The sequence below is a fragment of the Mastigoproctus giganteus genome, chromosome 11, assembly GCF_048544385.1.
Source record: "Mastigoproctus giganteus isolate SK-2022 chromosome 11, ASM4854438v1, whole genome shotgun sequence".
Lineage (NCBI taxonomy): Eukaryota > Metazoa > Arthropoda > Arachnida > Uropygi > Thelyphonidae > Mastigoproctus > Mastigoproctus giganteus.
In genome coordinates, this window is record NC_143585.1 from 166,268,983 (window position 1) to 166,287,786 (window position 18,804).

Sequence of the window (18,804 nt, forward strand, 5' to 3'; positions counted from 1 at the left end):
AATCTAGACGTACCAGAGGTCCCACTGTGTACAAGTTGTACACGCCCCAGACCATTACCGACCATCCACCTTCCTGAACAGTTCCCTGTTGATATGACGGGTGCATAGCTTAGTGCGGTTTCCGCCAGATACACACCCTCCCGTCTGCTCGAAATAACTGGAAACGAGACATCGGACCATGACAGGCGTCTCCAATCAATCAAGGTCCACTGAGGATGTTCTTTTTCCCAGTTGTGGTGTCGAGTCCTGTGTAATGGTGTTAGCAATTAGACTCTGGTGGGGTTCCCATTACTTATTGCAGTTAATGATTGCCTGAGGGTCTTGCTGGAGGCGTTTCTGGCACCTCTCTCATTGAAGCCGGTGGTGATTTGTGCCACTGTTGGTTGGCTGAAACAATACGAGACAGACGTCGACTGCCATGTGTATCCACCACCTTTCTCCGCCCACAGCTCTGTCCACGATGAGATGTTATTCCGGATATGGCGTATTCCTGATACACTCTTGATAGTGTTGAACGGAGATAGTGCGATTTCTGTACTACTTCCGCGATAGAGTGATCCATGCGTCAGGCACCCACTAACATCCTTCTTTTAAAGTTGGTTAACTCACGACGTTTATCCATACTGGCATCGAATTACCGTCTACGTGAATGCAGTGATGCAGCATACCTAAATACCGGCCATTTCAGGACCCTGGGTGTGCCAAGCCCATACTCACCAGATGTGAGCCCCTGGAGTTGGATATCTGGGTTAGACGATTTCCGGAGAAGGAATTATGTGTGTGTTTTTCTTCTTTATTTTTTTAACCTTAAAGAGCTGTATTTTTCCGTAAAAAGGACCGTATAAAATACTTTAAATTTGTTCTGAGGCAAATAAGTTCACGAGGCATTTATTTGCCTTACCTAAAATTAAAATAAAAAATGTTTTTCAATCAAATTTATTCTGCAAAATCTCTAAGTTACCAATCAGTTTGTAAAATAAAAATACAGCAATATTATGATTAAAATATTTAGTATGATTCAGTCAAATATTTGTACTGTTTTTTTTTTTTTTTTTTTTGATAAGTGGGTCACTAGAATTTCTTGAAGTTTAGATGGATGTCGTTATTAAAATTTTGAGACATTTTTGTACAATGATAGGAAAGAAATTTACGAAAGGAAAGTAAGAGTGGGGGCGTCTGAGAGCAATGAACTAATGAGACCAGCAAGAAGTGAAGTTGAGAAGTAATCCCGGCTGTATTCTGATTTGGTGTTGCATGTTTCTTTCGGATTTTGAATGTTGATATCAAGTAAGTAACTTATTTTACTACATGCGACAGTTTTTTCTTGTCAGAATTATTATCGTGGCTATATGTCATGTAAACAACCTAACCGATTTGGAAAAGAGCTTGTGGAATGTAACAGGTTTATTATTGATCTACTAAGGTGATGACAATGGTAAATGCGATTTAGCGTTATATAGGTAGGGGGATTTCAGGGGAAGTGAGTGGTGGCTTGTTCAGTGTTCATCTGTGCAATTATTTTGTATGAACTCGTTTACTCGTGGTTGGGGTGGGGGGGTTGAATTATCGTTTTCAGCCATGGATTCCACACTTTCTGATGCTATATAAGCTTACTTTCTTGCATCATATGCCCTTACTAATGCTGTCGTGAGAACCTTCATAGCAAAACCAATAAAGTATTAAAGGAATTTTTATTTTTACGTATGGAAATTTTATTAATTTCTGTTCGTAAAAAGAATTTTAACCCCAGGGGCTCACACTGGCGGGCATGGCACACCCAGGGTCCTGAGCTGGACATCATCTTTCTTGTTGATTCTCTTCAACTTCTGACATTTGTTTGCTCCCTCAGGGTAACTCAGAATTTTTTTTTGTTTGGTGCATTAAAAGCCTCAGGCTTCCTTGCACCATATGGCTAATAAATAATATATAATATAATAATAACTGGCCTCTTGCGTGATGTAACACTTATCAAATGGTAGCTAATTAGGTGGTAAAGCTGGATTCATTGTTTTAATAGCCTAGTAATAGTAAATTCATAAAATGGGGAGAATGAGTGATTTGGACATACAAATGAATTTTTTTGAATTCCTACACTAATTTAGTTCACTAATTAATTCAGTCCAGTTTGTCAATAGTAATTCTCCACCCCAGGATCTTGCATCTGGTGAATATGGGCTTGGCACACCTAGAGTCTTGAGCTGGATATCATCATTCTTCTCTTTCTTGGTGATTTCCTTCAATTTCTGATTTTCTCTCTCTCTCTGTCATAGCCATAGTCTTAGAGCAAAGAAGGGCTGGGTAACTTGTACATTGCTAGAACATACAGTTTAAACTATTTTATCTACAGTAGTGAAGGTATATAGTTCATTGAAGTATAGTGAAGTGTCAACATGCAAAGGGAAATGATGCATTGTGATGAGAATATTTCTCAACTGCCCCATGTTGAGAAATAAGCAAATCTTCATATTAGTTTTGTAACAGTAACTTTTTTACAGAAAAGGAATGCCAGTTATTAAAAGAACCAATTATGTTTTATAGTCATTTGTATTATGCGAATATATGTCTACTGATTCTGTAGACGTCTTGCAAACATAATGTATAGCTTAGAGTTAAAGTGTATAGCTGAAGTATTATATTTTTTAAATTATATAAAAAAAAAGAAGTGCAGTATATTTATTTATGAAATTATTTGCTGTCGTATTATGATTACATAGGGTGTTCATTTTAAAAGTAAACCCACGTTATATGTATTAAGTACAACACTACCAAGTAATGATCTTTGGTGTCGATATGTGATAGCATTAGTAGAGAACTAGACAAATATTTGGAATAAATGGATGGGTGAAATGGGAAAGTTTTTTGTGTTTTTTTGCTGATGCTCTATAAGCTTGCTTTCTTGCATGATATGCTAATGCCATTGCTAATGTTACATAACTGAATTAAGTGACAGTTTTGTATTTCAAGTGTTTAGCTTGTCGTAGCCCATGTTTCCAGTTGCACACATTATTACTAGTGAATAAATGTTGTGATGTATACAGTCAAATGTGTTTTTTAGTGAAATCTCCTTGCAAACTTTTTTTTTTTTAAGAAAACCCCAAACACAAAAGGTATTTGAACCTATTGTACTTAGTACTGTGATTGGGTGGAAAGTTGAGAAGACTGAAGATGCTTTTTGAAATTAGACATGAATTTCTGTAGATTATAGTTTTCAAGAATGTAACAGAAAGTTGTTCCAGAAAAATAAGCTTAAAGTGATAAATGAAGGAGAAAAGTTGGTTCTATAAAGTGGAGTTGGGCTGTAAATAAATGCTGACTGGTTGCAGTGTGTGTTCAGACTAGTTTGGAGGAAGGGATGGGGTTTAATTAGATGCCAATTCAAAAGAACAGTGTCCGTGGAAGTATCTATAGAAATGGCATGCAACAGAAACAATGTCTGTGAGATAGAGTATAATGATTTTGTGAGAGACTGGTCAGTTATTAATCTGAATGCCCTTTTTGAATGGAGTCAAAGTCTGAGAAAGGTTTTTGGTGGTACCACCCCAGTTGGGTAAATTTGAGATTTGTACAGAAGTGAGTGGTTGTTTACAAGAAAAGTAACACTAAGAGCAAAAGGGGAAACCTAGTTTTTTTTAGATACAGAGAAAGCAATATTTGTGATCTGCTTATACCAAGAGAGAGATTAGAATCAGGGTAATCCCTAACAGGGGCATAGAGGGGAACAGGCATTCTGTGTATTATCAGATGCTTGTCTTAAACACTGGTGGATCCAATATCTTTCTGTTTCAGAAGATTTAAGAGAAGTCCGGTTGGCCTGCCTCCCTAAAATCCGGCCCAGAGTGCCAAGCGTATCTAGTGATCAGGCGATTTCTTTGCGATTATAAAGCGATTTCTAAAGTGAGAGTGATACACATTTAGAGTTTAAAGCAAATTCTCTATTGTATATATATAGTTGCTGAAAGGTATCAGCACAAAGGATCCTAAGAAAGGAAAAACACCCTTCTTTTATTTATCTTCTAGTTCTACTAACTACTAATCAACTTCCGCTTGGTCACTAGGTGGCACCGCTCCTGCCTCCCCGTGGTGGGGCCGGAAACCTGGGGAAAAAAGCTCTCACTCCCAGGGCTAAAGTAGCAAACATGAATGATTCAAATATCACAACCACAGATCCCAATGATCCGACTCCTTTGAGTCGGCAAAATGAGGATAATGAGACGAATGTAATCAAAAGACAAAAAAAGGACATGACATCGCTTCATGCACCCACTTTTCTAGTCCTTCATTCAACATCAGAACAACCATTGGGAAAACTCTCACCATTTGTCATCCAAAAATGTCTAGAAAGTGTGGCTGGAACACCAAAAAATGTCAAGTGGCTGAAATTGTGCGACATTTTAGTCGAGACAGCCAATGCATGACATGCAGAAAGACTGCTTCAGATGAGATGCAGAACATCCAAAACATGCAGAAAGACTGCTTCAGATGAGAACTTTTGGTGGGATCCCAGTAGCGGTCTCTCCCCATAATAGCCTAAATACATCAAAAGGAGTAATTTCTGAATGGGACCTTATTAGTGTCTCAGAAGAAGAAATTAAAAATGAGCTGGAAGATCATGGTGTCATAGCTGTGAGAAGGATTCAAGTTACTAGAGATGGTATACTTACTCCAACTAGAAATCTGATACTGACCTCTAAGACTCCCAGACCACCTACATCGGTGAAGGCCGGATATCTAAATTGTAACATCAGACCATACATTCCGAATCCTCTCCGCTGCTTTAAATGCCAAAAGTATGGTCATTCACAAATGTCATGCCGTGGAGTTGCTATCTGTTCCTGTGGATCTCAAGATCACACCAATCAGAACTGTCCAGCCGAAAAACCGAAGTGTCCAAACTGTAAGGGGGACCATTCCGCCTATTCTAAGAACTGTGAATATTGGAAAAGAGAAAAGCAGATTCAACGATATAAAGTAGAACACTCCGTCACATACCAAGAAGCTAAGAGAACTGTCCTCCCGACTATATTAAACAGACTCTCCTATGTACAGGTCATAAAGAATCGGCGTACAATAGAGACCCAAACAGATTTCACGATTCCTCCAAAGAAGTCTATTTCAGACTGGGCACGAGTTCTACTTATCACATCCCAGCCAAAACAAAAAGAGAAAGTCACAAACACACCACTATCTGTACCTCCCAATGCAAAATACTCAGAAGCGAAAGCCACTGGAAAACGTAATCTCATAAGCCAGAAGCCAATGGAACAAGTACAGAAGTGACCAATCAAGCAGAAGAATCAGCACTAGAGATTTTTGTGGAAGAAGAGATGGATACTGGCAAACCATATTTTCCAAAGGAAAAACTGAAATTCAAAGGTTAAAGAAACAGTCTGACACATTCTCCAAAACCAAATAATGGGGACTATAATCCAATGGAACTGCAGAGGTTTCCGCACTAATATACATGATATATTTTATCTGATTGCACAGCATACCCCGCTGTGTCTTTGCCTGCAAGAAACATATCTCAGACCTCAAGACCACACAGTAAAGAACCCTCTCTCACAGTAAAGAACTATATCATCTACCGTAAAGACAGAGTAACAGGTGGCACGACCCATTGTGGTATGGCAATTTTGGTAAATTCACTCATTCCTTCCCAATTTCTTCCACTAAACACAACCCTTGAGGCAGTTGCAGTATGCATAGCAATTAAATCTTTCATAACCATTATAACAATTTACGTTCCCCCAAACCAAGAATTACAACAAGAAGACTTAGAAGATATACTGACTCAGTTACCTCCCCCCTTCTGTATACTGGGAGAACTCAACGGACACGGCCCTTTGTGGTGTAACAGCCATAGAACAGAGAAGAAAACAGATCGAAAAATGGATAGAACAGAATGACTTAACACTGTTGAACGACGGCCCACATACATACATACACGCATCTTCCATCGGGAAAGAGCACACTTATCGATCTATCAATATGCTCTCCAACGTTATTTACAATACTTGATTGGTCTGTACGCAGAGATCCTCTCAGCAGCAATCACTATCCGATAATCATTACCATAATATTAGGAACCACGTGTCAGTCACGTAGAAATCCCAGATGGAAAGTAAATGAAGCGGATTGGGAAAAGTATAAATCTATTGCAGAATTAGACGCAGATATTATCAAGCAAAAACCATTAAATGCAGCAGTACAATATGTAACAAATAAAATAATCCAAGCTGCTGAGCAGACTATTCCAAAAACATCACACCTTCCAGCGCATCCAAAATCATGGTGGAATGAAGAATGTTTACATGCTAAAAGAGAGAAATAAAATCTGGAATAATTTCCAAAGATGTCCCACTACAGAGAACCTCATATTATTCAAAAAAAGGCACGAGCCAGATATGTTAGAAGAGCCAATAGGAAAGCATCCCGGATAAAATTTGCATCCACTTTAACAAGTTCCACACCATCTCAAACTGTCTAGAATAAAATCAGCAAAATGAATGGCAGATACCAGATTAATCCACCTCCAATCCTAAACTGGAATGGACAAATCACCACACAGCCTTCAGAAACAGCCAATGCACTGGCTGAAACCTTTGCCAAAACATCAGCAACCACATCATATAAACCTAATTTTCAAATATACAAGGCAAGAATAGAAAAACATAAACTGAATTTTTCCACAAGAAATGATGAACAGTACAACCTTCCGTTAACTTTTCATGAATTAAAAACAGCTCTGTCGCAGACAAAGCAAAGCACTGTAGGGCCAGACCAAATTCACTAGATGATAAAGGAACTTGACCACCAGTCCCAAATGGCATTACTTGAACTATATAACAAAATCTTCCAAACAAACCAGTTTCCAGATAGTTGGCATCATGCAATAATTTTAGCTTTCTGAAAACGGGGAGGCCCGGGTGCCAAGCGTATTTCGAGGCCAAGCGATATTCTTGTGATATATAGAGCACTCTTGTAAAGCGATTGAAATTATTTCCTTTTAAGTTTCTACATTTCTATCAACAGTCTTTCTTTAAAACTAGTTCTATACTTGAAAGCCATAAGTTAGAACACAGAAAAGAAACACACCTTTCTTTTTTCTATATTTCTAGTTCTACTAATCAACTAACACTTCAACCGCTTGGCTCCCGAACGGTACTGCTCCTGCCTCCCCATGGCGGGGCGGGTAACCTGGGGGAAAAGTTATCCTCCAGGGCTAAAAGGAGTAACGATGGATAAAAACGACTATCCAGCTCTTGAGCCTTCAAACTCAAGGCTAGATAAACCCAATGATGATGAATTAAGCCAACCAAAAAGGCTCCAAAGAGAAGTGCAGTGCAACGAGATGCCAATCTTTCTGGTGATACTGTTTCTCTCCACCAGCCTGTCGGCAAATTATCACCATTTTTTTTTTTTTTTTTTTTGTCATCCAAATTTTTGGAATCCATTGCTGGAACACCAAAAATGGTTAAACGACTGCAATCCGGAGACCTATTTATTGAAACAGCCAACTCCAAACATTCCAACTGGCTGCTCAAAACAACGACATTCGGTGGTCTGCCAGTATCTATTACTCCACACAACACCTTAAATTCCTCGAAAGGCATTATAACCGAATGGGATCTACTTACAATATCTGAAGAGGAATTAGTTCAAGAACTGAGTAATCAAAAAGTAATCAGCGGCAAACGCATAATGACTAATCTTGTCCCAACTAGATCAATCATTTTAACTTTCAGTACCCCAGATTTGCCATCCTCAGTAAAAGCTGGCTATTTAAACTGCCGAATTCGGACTTATATCCCTAATCCCATTCATTGTTTTAAATGAATGGGATTAGGGATTTAAATGCCAAAAATATGGACATTCCCAACAGCATGCAGAGGAGAAGCTATTTGTCCTATTTGTGGTTCCAAGGAATATACACAAGCAGACTTTTCAGCATCAAGTCCCATTTGCCCCAACTGCAAAGAAAGTCACCCCAGCCTTTTCAAAATCTTGTGAAATGTAGAAAATAGGGAAGAAAATTCAAAGATATAAAATTGAGCATAAAGTCACATACCCTGAGGCATGCAGACAGGTTATGTTGACCATGCCCAGTCGTTCATATGCATCTCACACTCAAAGCTTTAATTCAACAACAGTACAAACAGATGTATCAATACCTCCCAGCATATCTCTGGCTAATTGGGTTAAAAATACATTATCAAACTCAGGAAAAGACACACACCAAACTAAAACCAGTGAATCGACCAACACTCCAATCAGCATCCCAACTGATACTCGGACAGTCCTGCATGACAAAGAAAAATTAAAAACTACTAAAGACAACAAGAAAGCTAAATCATTCACTAATAGTATGGAAGTAGATGTATACTCAGATCATGAAGAACCCATACTAGAACTTCATGCAAATGACACTATGGATACTGGACGCCCCAGCTTCCCAAAAAACAACCCAAAAAAATACTCCTCAAACAAAAAAACAGTCAGATGAATCATCCTCAACTAAACTTAAATGAACCACAGTATCTTACAATGGAATTGCAGAGGTTTTCGTTGCAACACTGGCAATATTCAATACCTAATTAACCGATATTCTCCAGTTGCCTTCTCCCTAGGCGCCTCTGTAGCCAGGTGGGAAGGAGCAGCAGTGCGTAGCACACGTTTCTTGATTAGACCGGGGTTCTAGCCCGTCACCACCAAATACAGAGGATGCGGAAAGGTCGGGGAATGACCACTGCATATCCCGGAGCAATATGGCCTTAGTTGCTAATGCTCCTAAAAAAAAAAAAAACCAAACAAACAACAACAGTTGCCTTCTGTCTATGGGAAACTTACCTAACCTCACAAATTTCTCCTTCAATAAAGAACTATTGCCTTGATCGAAGTAATCGAAATACAGCTAATGCTGCCCATGGTGGTGTAGCAATCCTAGTAAACTCGAAGATCCCAACTAAACATATCCCACTCCAAACTGAAGTAGAAGCTCTTATGGTTCGTATAATTCTCCATAGTGCAATAACACTTGTCTCAATCTACCTACCGCCAAACTGCACTTACTCTTTAAAAGATCTTGAAGATCTCTTTATACAGATACCTCCACCTCTCTGTATATTAGGGGACTTTAACGAGCACCATCCCTTATGAGGCTCTCCTAAATTAGATAGACGAGGCCGACTAATTGAAAGTTTTTTGGAGACAATAAATCTCACTATACTCAATACAGGTGCACCGACACACGTACAGCTCCCAGCAGGACACACATCAGCAATAGATCTCTCAATTTGTTCACCAGTACTAGTCCCAGCCATAGAGTGGTATGTAATAAACGATCCCATGGGCAGTGACCACTTCCCAATAGTATGCAACTTTCGGAAAGCAAAGACTCCTTCAACTCAACCCTGTGGAAATTTGTCCGAGCAGACTGGGCAAAATTTCAGTCATTAGCATTAGTAGAGGCATTTGATGCAAGAAAGCAAGCTTATGCAGCATCAGCCAAAAAAAAAAAAAAAAAACCCACTTCCACTTCACCCCTCTGTTCGTTCAAAATACCTGTCCAGCTGAGCCTTAAACTTATTTAGGCTATCAACCTCCACCACAAAGAATGGGAGTCTGTTCCACCAACCAACCACCCGCTGGCTAAAGGCAAATTTCCGCATGTCTATCCTACATCTGTCTTTCCTCAATTTGAATTTATGCCCTCTCAGGTGATTTTTCTGAGCTAGAGGAAGAATCCCATCAGCATTGAGCATGCTTAAACCATTCAAGGCTTTATACACCTCTATCAGATCACCTCGCTGGTGCCTAGTCTCCAGACACTAATTTGCAAAACTTAAGCCTTTCTTCATAAGAGCACCCCTTTGTTCCATTCACTAATCTTGTTGCCCTTCTCTGTACTCGTTCCAGCAGCTCTACATCCTTCTTGAAATGAGGCCTCCAGACCTGTATACTGTACTCTAGGTGTGGCCTGACCATTGCCTTATACAATGGAATAATCACTTCCTTATCCCTGCTGGAAAAATTCTTGTATATCAGTGACAATACTCCATGAGCTACTCTTGCAGCCCGTCTGCACTGTCAGAGAACTTCATATCTGCCTGCACAACCACCCCCAAGTCCCTTTCATTCTCTACCACTGTCAGTGTAGTACCACAGAGTTGATACGTTGCTCTGGGGTTGCTGTTTCCCATGTGTAGTACTTTACATTTGTCAATGTTAAACTTCATTTGCCACCTCTCAGCCCATCTGCTCAACCTTTCCAGATCCTGTTGCAGCAGCATAGTGTCAGTAGTGTCCTTGACAACCCTGCCAACCTTTGTATCGTCTGCAAACTTGGACATTAAGCTTGATATACCATCATCAATATCATTTATAAATACAGAAAACAGTAATGGACCCAACACTGAGCCCTGAGGGACTCCACTAATAACATTAGTCCACGATGAGCAGTGTCCATTGATTACCACTCTCTGTCTTCTCCCCCTCAACCACCCCTTTATCCATAGCAGCAATTTGCCTCCAATGTCACACTGCTCCAATTTGTGTAGCAGTCTTCCATGTGCAATAGTATCAAAAGCCTTTCTAAGATCCAAGTATATAATATCAAAGCTATTCCCTGCATCCAGTTCTTTTGTGACTGCATCATAGTATCCAATAAAATTGGTCAGGCAATAGCTCCCCTTAACAAAACCATGCTGTGTCCGAGCTATAACTGAAGTCTTGTCTAAATGATGCTGCAGTGCTTCTTTAACCAGTGCCTCCATTAATTTTCCTGGAACAGAAGTTAAGCTCACAGGTCTATAATTACTTGTGTCAGCCTTTGATCATCCTTTGTGAATTGGGGTCACATTTGCAAATCTCCAGTCTATGGGTACCTCCCCTGAGTCCAAGGAAGCTCTCATAATTATGGCTAAGGGCTTGCTTACTTCCTTTGCTGCCTCCTTTAATATAACTGGATAGATCCCATCCACCCCGGGTGCCTTTCTTGTGTTTATCTTCAACAGTTTCTTCTCCACTTTACTCCCAGTTATTTCAAGATTCTGTAGCTTACTGCTAGAGTTGAATACACCTCTGGCATTCCCCTTGCTGAATAACTCCTCATGTGTGAATATCGATGCAAAATATTCATTTAGTTTGTTAGCTCCCTGAGCAGGATCATCAACAGTTGACCCATCAATATCAAGTGGACCAATCTGATTCATCCCCTTCCTTCTAGCGTTTACATAAGTAAAGAACTCTTTGCTGTTTTTCTTTGCATCCCTTGCCAAGGATTTCTCGTAATCTGACTTCGCCTGCCTAACCTCCTTTGTAACTTGGTTGCATATCAACTTGTATCTATCATAGGCTTCTGTGTCATGTGTTAATTTGTAAGTATCCCATGCATTTTTCTTCTCTGCTATATGCCTCGTTAGTTCATCTGACATCCATTTTGGCCTAAACCTTGAACAATATTTCTTAGTTGCTATGTAAAGCCTAGTAGCTTCCAAGATAAGTTCTTTGAATGCTTTCCATTTTGAATTTGCTGTTGGTAACATCATCAGTTGGTCCCACTGTATAGAATTTAAATACTGTCTCAGTCCATCGTAGTCGCCTTTACGGAAGCAATAACCCTTCCCTCCCTTTACCCCTAATGGTAGTTACCTCTTTGAGTAAATCCCACTTCAGCACACTGTGATCACTGCCACCTAGTGGTTCATTTATCTGCAGATTCTTAATGCATGAAGAATCACTGCTGATAATCAAATCAAGAGTATTACTCCCTCTAGTTGCCTCCCGAACATGCTGATGTAGAAAACAATCATCCAATAAATCCACAAAAGCCCTGCTAGTGTGTGAGTGACCAGCCCCCAAATTCCAGTCAATATCTGGGAAATTAAAATCTCCCATTATAAGACTCTCTGATTTACTGGCCAACTTTATTTTCCTGTACAGTTTCTTTTTATACTCATCAGAGTCATTAGGCCTATAGCACACTCCTACTCTCAATTTTGATCTCCCAATGCTTATGTCACACCAAACTGACTCAACACTGCACTGTCCAGCGATGTCGACTGGCTTCACTTCCTTGGTTTTTATGTGTTTCCTAACTAATAGCATAACCCCTCCCCCCTTCCTATCCCTTATATCTGTGTGACACCACGTCTCTGATATCCCAACAATATCTGCCTTTGATGTTTTGAGCAATACCTCAAATTCATCAAATTTATTTACTAAACTCCTAGCATTGGTGTACATGCAAGTATACATGCACCTGTTTCTATTCTTAGCTACCCTAACACAACCCATGGGTTTACTTGTTAACTATCTCCTATTTATGCTCCTACAAAAACTATATTGTTAACTTTCTCCTATTTATGCCTATTTAGTATTGCTTGATTCAACTTCCTCAACTACTGGATCTGAATTACAGACAATTTCAGCTTTTATAAGCTGAAATTGTCTGGAATTTTGGAATATCGTGATCTGATCTTCTCCACCTTATTTTAAAATTTATTTTCATGTGATCATTTTCACAGATCACAAATGGCAGTGCTTACTGGAAATCTTAAAGACAATCCATAGATGGAACACATTATTCAAAATACATTAAGCACCTATTAGTAAAATAATAAGAGGAGTTTACCTCAATATAGTGCGTAGAACACTTCGGTATGATACCCTCCAGAAATTAAAACGGAAAAAACGAAAAAATCGAGAACTTACCGGTACATTAGAGTAAAATATAAATAATTAAATAATCCATTTAACACAATTCAAATCAATTTAAAACAATTAAAAATCAAATTAACGCAATTAAAAGAATCTAACGAAAATATTCAAAGTATTTTCATTCCTGTTATCACGACATACGGTCGAATAGCGTTGTCAGCTTCAGGAAGGAAAATCGTTTTGAATATTTTTGTTAGATTCTTTTAATTGTGTTAATTTGATTTTTAATTGTTTTAAATTGATTTGAATTGTGTTAAATTGATTATTTAATTATTTATATTTTACTCGAATGTACCAGTAAGTTGTCGGTTTTTTCCATTTTAATATCTGGAGGGTATCATACGGAAGTGTTCTACGCACTATATTGAAGTAAACTCCTCTTATTATTTTACTAATATTATTATCAACGTAGAACATATTGAGTAGTACAGCTCTGATTCATACTATCTAATTAATCACCTATTATAGTGATCACTGGTTATTAGAATCAGTCGCTTTAGAGAATCAAAAAATCAAAGAACCGATTCAAATAAATAAAAACAATTTGCAGTTTTCGGTTTATTTGGCCTTTTTGTTGGTACAATCTCTTAAAATTGGTAGTTACTACAGCTTTAATAGAAGAAGAAATTGCCCAATCTGTTACTGATAATTTTGCCAAGAAGGAGAAAAATGAAGATGAACCTAAATGAATTCCAGTTACAAAACGGCAAGCTCATGAAGCTACAGTCAGTCATCCTGAGGAGAGCGTTGGAAGAAACTGGGGCAAATGATCATGAATACTGTATACTGTTATACAATATTGAAAATTCAATAAATAGACTTTGTAGTGATAATTTAAAGCAATCTAAAATAAGTGACTATTTAAAATTAATCATATTACAAAGTGTTATGTTTAATTAATATATATATATTAATTAAGCTATGTGCATAAGTATAAACTTATTTTTATTTTGCTAACTTAATTTTGCTAAAAAAAATAATTTAATTGGTAATAAAGTTCAAATTTGTGCTTTATATCTTTATTTTTATAGCTTGTGGATAATATTCATTGATTTTCGCTTATTAGAATTGCCATTTATTAGAATCAAAATTCAATTTGCAAACGTGATCACTATAACCGGCACTTACTGTACTTGAAATGGACTTGAAAAAGTGTATACAGTGTATATATTCCAGAAAAGGTTAACTAAATGTTAACTTGACTACAGTAAGTGCCAAATTAAAACACATAGGTATATAAAGTAATGCCTTATCACTTATGTTAAACTTCTTCTACACCAGGAAAAGCAGAGGTTTTTTGATTTAAGTTACTCCTCCAACTATCCAAAGGGGAATCCCTCAGGGTTCTCCTCTTGGACCGCTATTATTCGCAATATACATGAATGACATACAAGATTGTATGCAACATGAAGTAATCAAAGTTCTCTCATATGCAGATAACCTGAAAATATACAAAACCATCAAATCGATACAAGATTGTGAAATACTGGAAAATGGATTAAACACTATCACCATGTGGATTAGAAATAATGGTCTATCACTCAACCTAGACAAATGCTGCACCATATCTTATTGTGGACTATCATAAAAAACAAAATTAATTATCCCTACAAAACCAATAATCATGAGATAAAGATTTTTTAAGAGGTTTCAAATCTGGGAGTATGGTTTTCTGCCAAGGGAAACTTCAGCATACATATAAATAAGACTACAGCAAAGTCCTCCAAATCTCTTGGATTGATTAAAAGAATCTGCTTTGACTTTTCCAAAATACAACTCATAAAAACAGCATGCATAATGATCATTAACCCTATACTAGAATGTCTCACAGATCTGGGATCCTCACACCAAAATTCTAATAAAACAACTGGAACCTATTCAGAAATCCAAAGTCAGATTCCTAGTGTGCAAATCTAGGTTGGAAATGGACACAAAATCTTTTTATGACTGGTGTACTAACTTCGGGATGGTACCACTTTCTCAAAGAAGGGCTGTGGCAGACTGCAAATTCCTGATGCATCTAGTGGCTGGAAAGCTGGATGCCCCCGAGCTGCTCTACCTCATCAACTTTAGCTGCCATCCAAGAGCCCTGAGAAGATACAATATGCTGGCACTAAAGCCGTTCAGAACTGATAATATTAAATTCAACAATTTCATTAGAACTGCAAGATTGCTAAACGAATCCAACATTGATATTCTAGCTGAAGATATCAATATCAAAAAAGAATTGCAAAGGTACTACAATCAAGTAATTAGAAAATGAGAATAAATGATTACTTAAATAATAATAATAATAAAAAATAAAATAATAAATATGTAATATTATTTATGGATATTTCAATAAACAATGTAAATAAAAAAAATAAATACAATAATAAGAAATAATACAAAAAAATGGATAACTATAATAATAAATTCACACAAAGTAAATATAAATTATGAGTAAACAAGAAGATAAAACAACAGAGGTGCTAGAAATACACAAATCTCTGTCATCCCAGCTTTGCCTAAATGCAAATCGCCTGTAAAATATGATATTCCATTGTATATGCTGTATATTGACATTGTGTATTAACTGTAAATAGACCTGTACTATTACTGTTATATTCCTCCTCTGTAAGGCTTAGGCTGTTCTGGAGTAATAAAAAATAAAATAAAATAAAATAAATGTCTTTTTTCTTGCATGGTATACAAAACTAACTTTATACAGAGTTTTTCTACACTTCACCAGCAGAATTTATATTCTTGTCCCAAACTAGTTGTATTGCTAGTTGGTATCATGTGTGAGATTATAATGACTCAGTTTCAGTTTCTAGCATGAGTTTTCGATTTGACATTTGGCCTTGTAATTTTCAGTTCTCAGACTCCAGGAATTATAAAAATATATGTAACCAAGATGATTTGAACTAAAATATCACTCTGTATATTCCCCATTTATTTTTATATAAAAAAATATATATATTTAATTGGAGAGGTTGATAGAATAAATGCATTATATGATTGTCTAAAGGCAATCCATAGATGGACACGTTATTCAAAATACTTGAAATGGACTTGGAAAAAAGTGTACGTAACGTATATACTCCAGAAAATATTAACTGAATGTCAAGCAATAATCTTTTTTGCTTGCATGGTAATTAATTTTATTCAGTTTTACTGCACTTCACCAGCAGAATTTCTATTCTTGTCCCAAACTTTGATTATACAGTGGGTCCCCAACATCCACTGGTAATTTGTTCCACAAAACCCATTGCATGTTGAAAATATTGCAAGTTGAAACCAATAATTCATTGATTTCCTGTAGTTTGTACCCCAGCAACACATAAAATAGGTGTTTCTTACATGTTATACTTCATTTTTACATTAAAAATTAGTGTTTTATAAAGATTATTTAATAAACAGTCATAAAACATCTTGAAATGAAAAACAAACAAATTAGCATTTACCTTAGACTTGACATGCAGAGCTGATTACAGTGGTGTCGTGGTGGTGGAACTATATCAAGCATCAGGTGGCTTTTCAGTCTTTTGTTGTTACTGGCAAAGAAACTGTCCGAAGTGGATTGTTTTTTACAACTTTTTTGTAGCTTCCTGAAGTAAGAAATAACTTCATCTTCCATTTTGTACATCATGAGTTCAGTGTTTTCAATGTTAAGATATTTTTTTACCAGTTCTCTTAAACACTTCCAACAAGAAATGACAGTCTTTTTCTTTCTCTTCCTCTCCAGTGTCCCTCTCCATAATTTTCTCCAACTCTTGTAGATCCTCTGTTAGCTCATGCCCAAGAGTATCAGTATGGTCCTCTACATCCTCTTCACCAACCTCCAGACCCATTGATTTATCAAGGGTGACAATATCATTTGTCAAAGCACAATCTTCAAATCTGTCAACGTTATGGATAATTAAAGGCCAGATGTTTTTCAAGGTTGAACTTACGCACCTGGTGGAAACATCATTCCAAGAACTTACAATCCAGAATGTTGAACTTTAACCTCCAAAAATCTTTGAGGGTGACAGCATTTTTACCAGAGGTCACTGCAAAGCAACTTGTGAACATTTTCGTGGTATTATCTTGAAGTTTGCAATCACTTGCTGGTCCATTGATTGAACAAGAGGAGTTGTGTTGGGTGGCAAAAGTTTTACTTGAACAAAGTTAGATTGTGCCTTAAGAGATTGAACAACGTTGGGATCATGGCCTGGTGCTTTATCCAGCAGGAGCAGTGCCTTCACAGGAAGCTTATTTTTCTCAAGATTACTCTTCACTGAAGGACAGAAAACTTAAAGCTCCCATTCATTGAAGACATATCCTGTAACCCAGGCCTCCTTGTTACTGCACCAAAACACTCCCAGCATGCCTTTGTTGACCTTTTGTTGTTTAAACAAGCAAAGGCTTCAGCTTAAAATCTCAAGAGGCATTGGCACCCAACAGGAGAGTGAGCCTATCTTTAATAGCCTCATCCTTAGTGATATACGTTCTCCTGGGCATTTGCTTCCAGAAGAGGCAAATATCACCAGACCTTAAAATAAACGATCGCATGGAAGGTATGTCGGTTCCTGAGAATATCGGATGTCAATGTCATTGTAAGTTTAGTGTAATTTGTCAATATTTTAATCCTAAACTTTGTATTGCTAGCTGATATCATGTGTGAGATTATAATGACTCAGTTTACAGGAATTTTTATAGCAGTGATAAGGAGGTGATTATCCCCTTGTATAAGGCAATGGTCAAGCCACACCTTAAGTACTGTATACAGGTCTGGAGGCCTTATTTTAGGAGGGATGTAGAGCTGCTGGAACGAGTATAGCGAAGGGCAACAAGATTAGTTAAAAGAACAAAGGATTGCTCTTACGAGGAAAGGCTTAAGTTTTGTAATTTAGTGTCTGGAGACTAGGCACCTGCAAGGTGATCTGATTAAGGTGTATAAGGCCTTGAATGGTTTGAGCAAGCTCAATGCTGAAGGGATTCTTCCTCATGCATAGATTAATCACCTGAGAGGACATAAATTGAAGTTATAGAATAGACGTGTGGTTGCCCTTAGCCAGCAGGTGGTTGATGTCGTTGTAGAAGTTGGCAACTTAAATTAATTCAAGGCAGAATTAGACAAACATTTGGAGCGAATGGATGGGTGAAATGGGAAGAGTTTTTTTTTTTTTTTTTTTAATGCTAATGTTTCTAGCATGAGTTTTCAATTTGTTTCTAGCTTTGTAAATTTTCTAACTCCTGGAGTCAGAGAACTGACTCCAGGAGTTAGAAAAATATATGTAACCAAGACTATATGTAACTAAAAAATCACTGTATATATTCCCTAATTATATTAAAAATATATATAATATATATTTAATTTGAGAGGTTAATAGAGTAAATGCATTATATGCTTGTCTAAAGGATCTAAAACATCTTCGTTGTTTTTCTTTAGGAACTGGAAAACTGTAACATTCATAATGTCAGAAACAGGATCTCAGTGTGTTAATGTTTATGCAACAAGTGCAACAACAGAGAATTTAAGTAGACATGAAATGCTTAATTGGGTTAATCATAGCTTACAGAAAACGTATAAGAAGATAGAAGAATTATGTTCAGGTTAGTGAAATTGCTGAATGTCTGCTATTTTGTAATGATATTTCTCTTGTATGCTTTGTATCTTTATATTAAAAATAATTAGAATAAAACAGACTTTTGGTTTTAGCATTTTGGAGACACCTGTTTAATAATAAGCATTTGTGGCAAACCACCAAACAAGATAGTACAGCCACTCCCCGATTTACATAAGGGTTGTGTTTCGTGGAACTCTGCACAAGTCGAATTTTATATAAGTTGGAATTTCCCTAAATGCTTATGCAGCACTCTCAACTGTGTGCACTGAATTTGATTGAAGCAAAAAAGAAATGTTCGACAAACGTGTAAATAGAATTATTTATTCAATTTTTATCTCATGCAAAAATTTCAAAATTATAAAATTACAAAAAGAGAGGAGACAGGCATAACGTCAGCACATTTTACCTTTCAAGCATCGTTGCCAGAATTAACTCTCCAGCTGCAGTTCGTCCATTTTTCCCCAGAAAAGAGAAAAGGCCTGAGCGATCCAAG

The 18,804-nt window shown here is 37.2% G+C and overlaps 1 protein-coding gene across 1 annotated transcript in view; it reads left to right on the plus strand.

Moving 5' to 3' along the window:
• Positions 1-1,079: 1,079 nt before the first annotated feature.
• LOC150078556 (microtubule-associated protein RP/EB family member 1-like) overlaps positions 1,080-18,804 on the plus strand; it is a 128,186-nt gene continuing 110,461 nt past the window's right edge. The window contains exons 1-2 of the mRNA XM_090384982.1: positions 1,080-1,287; positions 18,134-18,297. Of these exons, the coding sequence (XP_090241108.1) occupies positions 18,159-18,297 (139 nt within the window). The 5' untranslated portion in view covers positions 1,080-1,287; positions 18,134-18,158. The remainder of the gene's footprint in view (positions 1,288-18,133; positions 18,298-18,804) is intronic.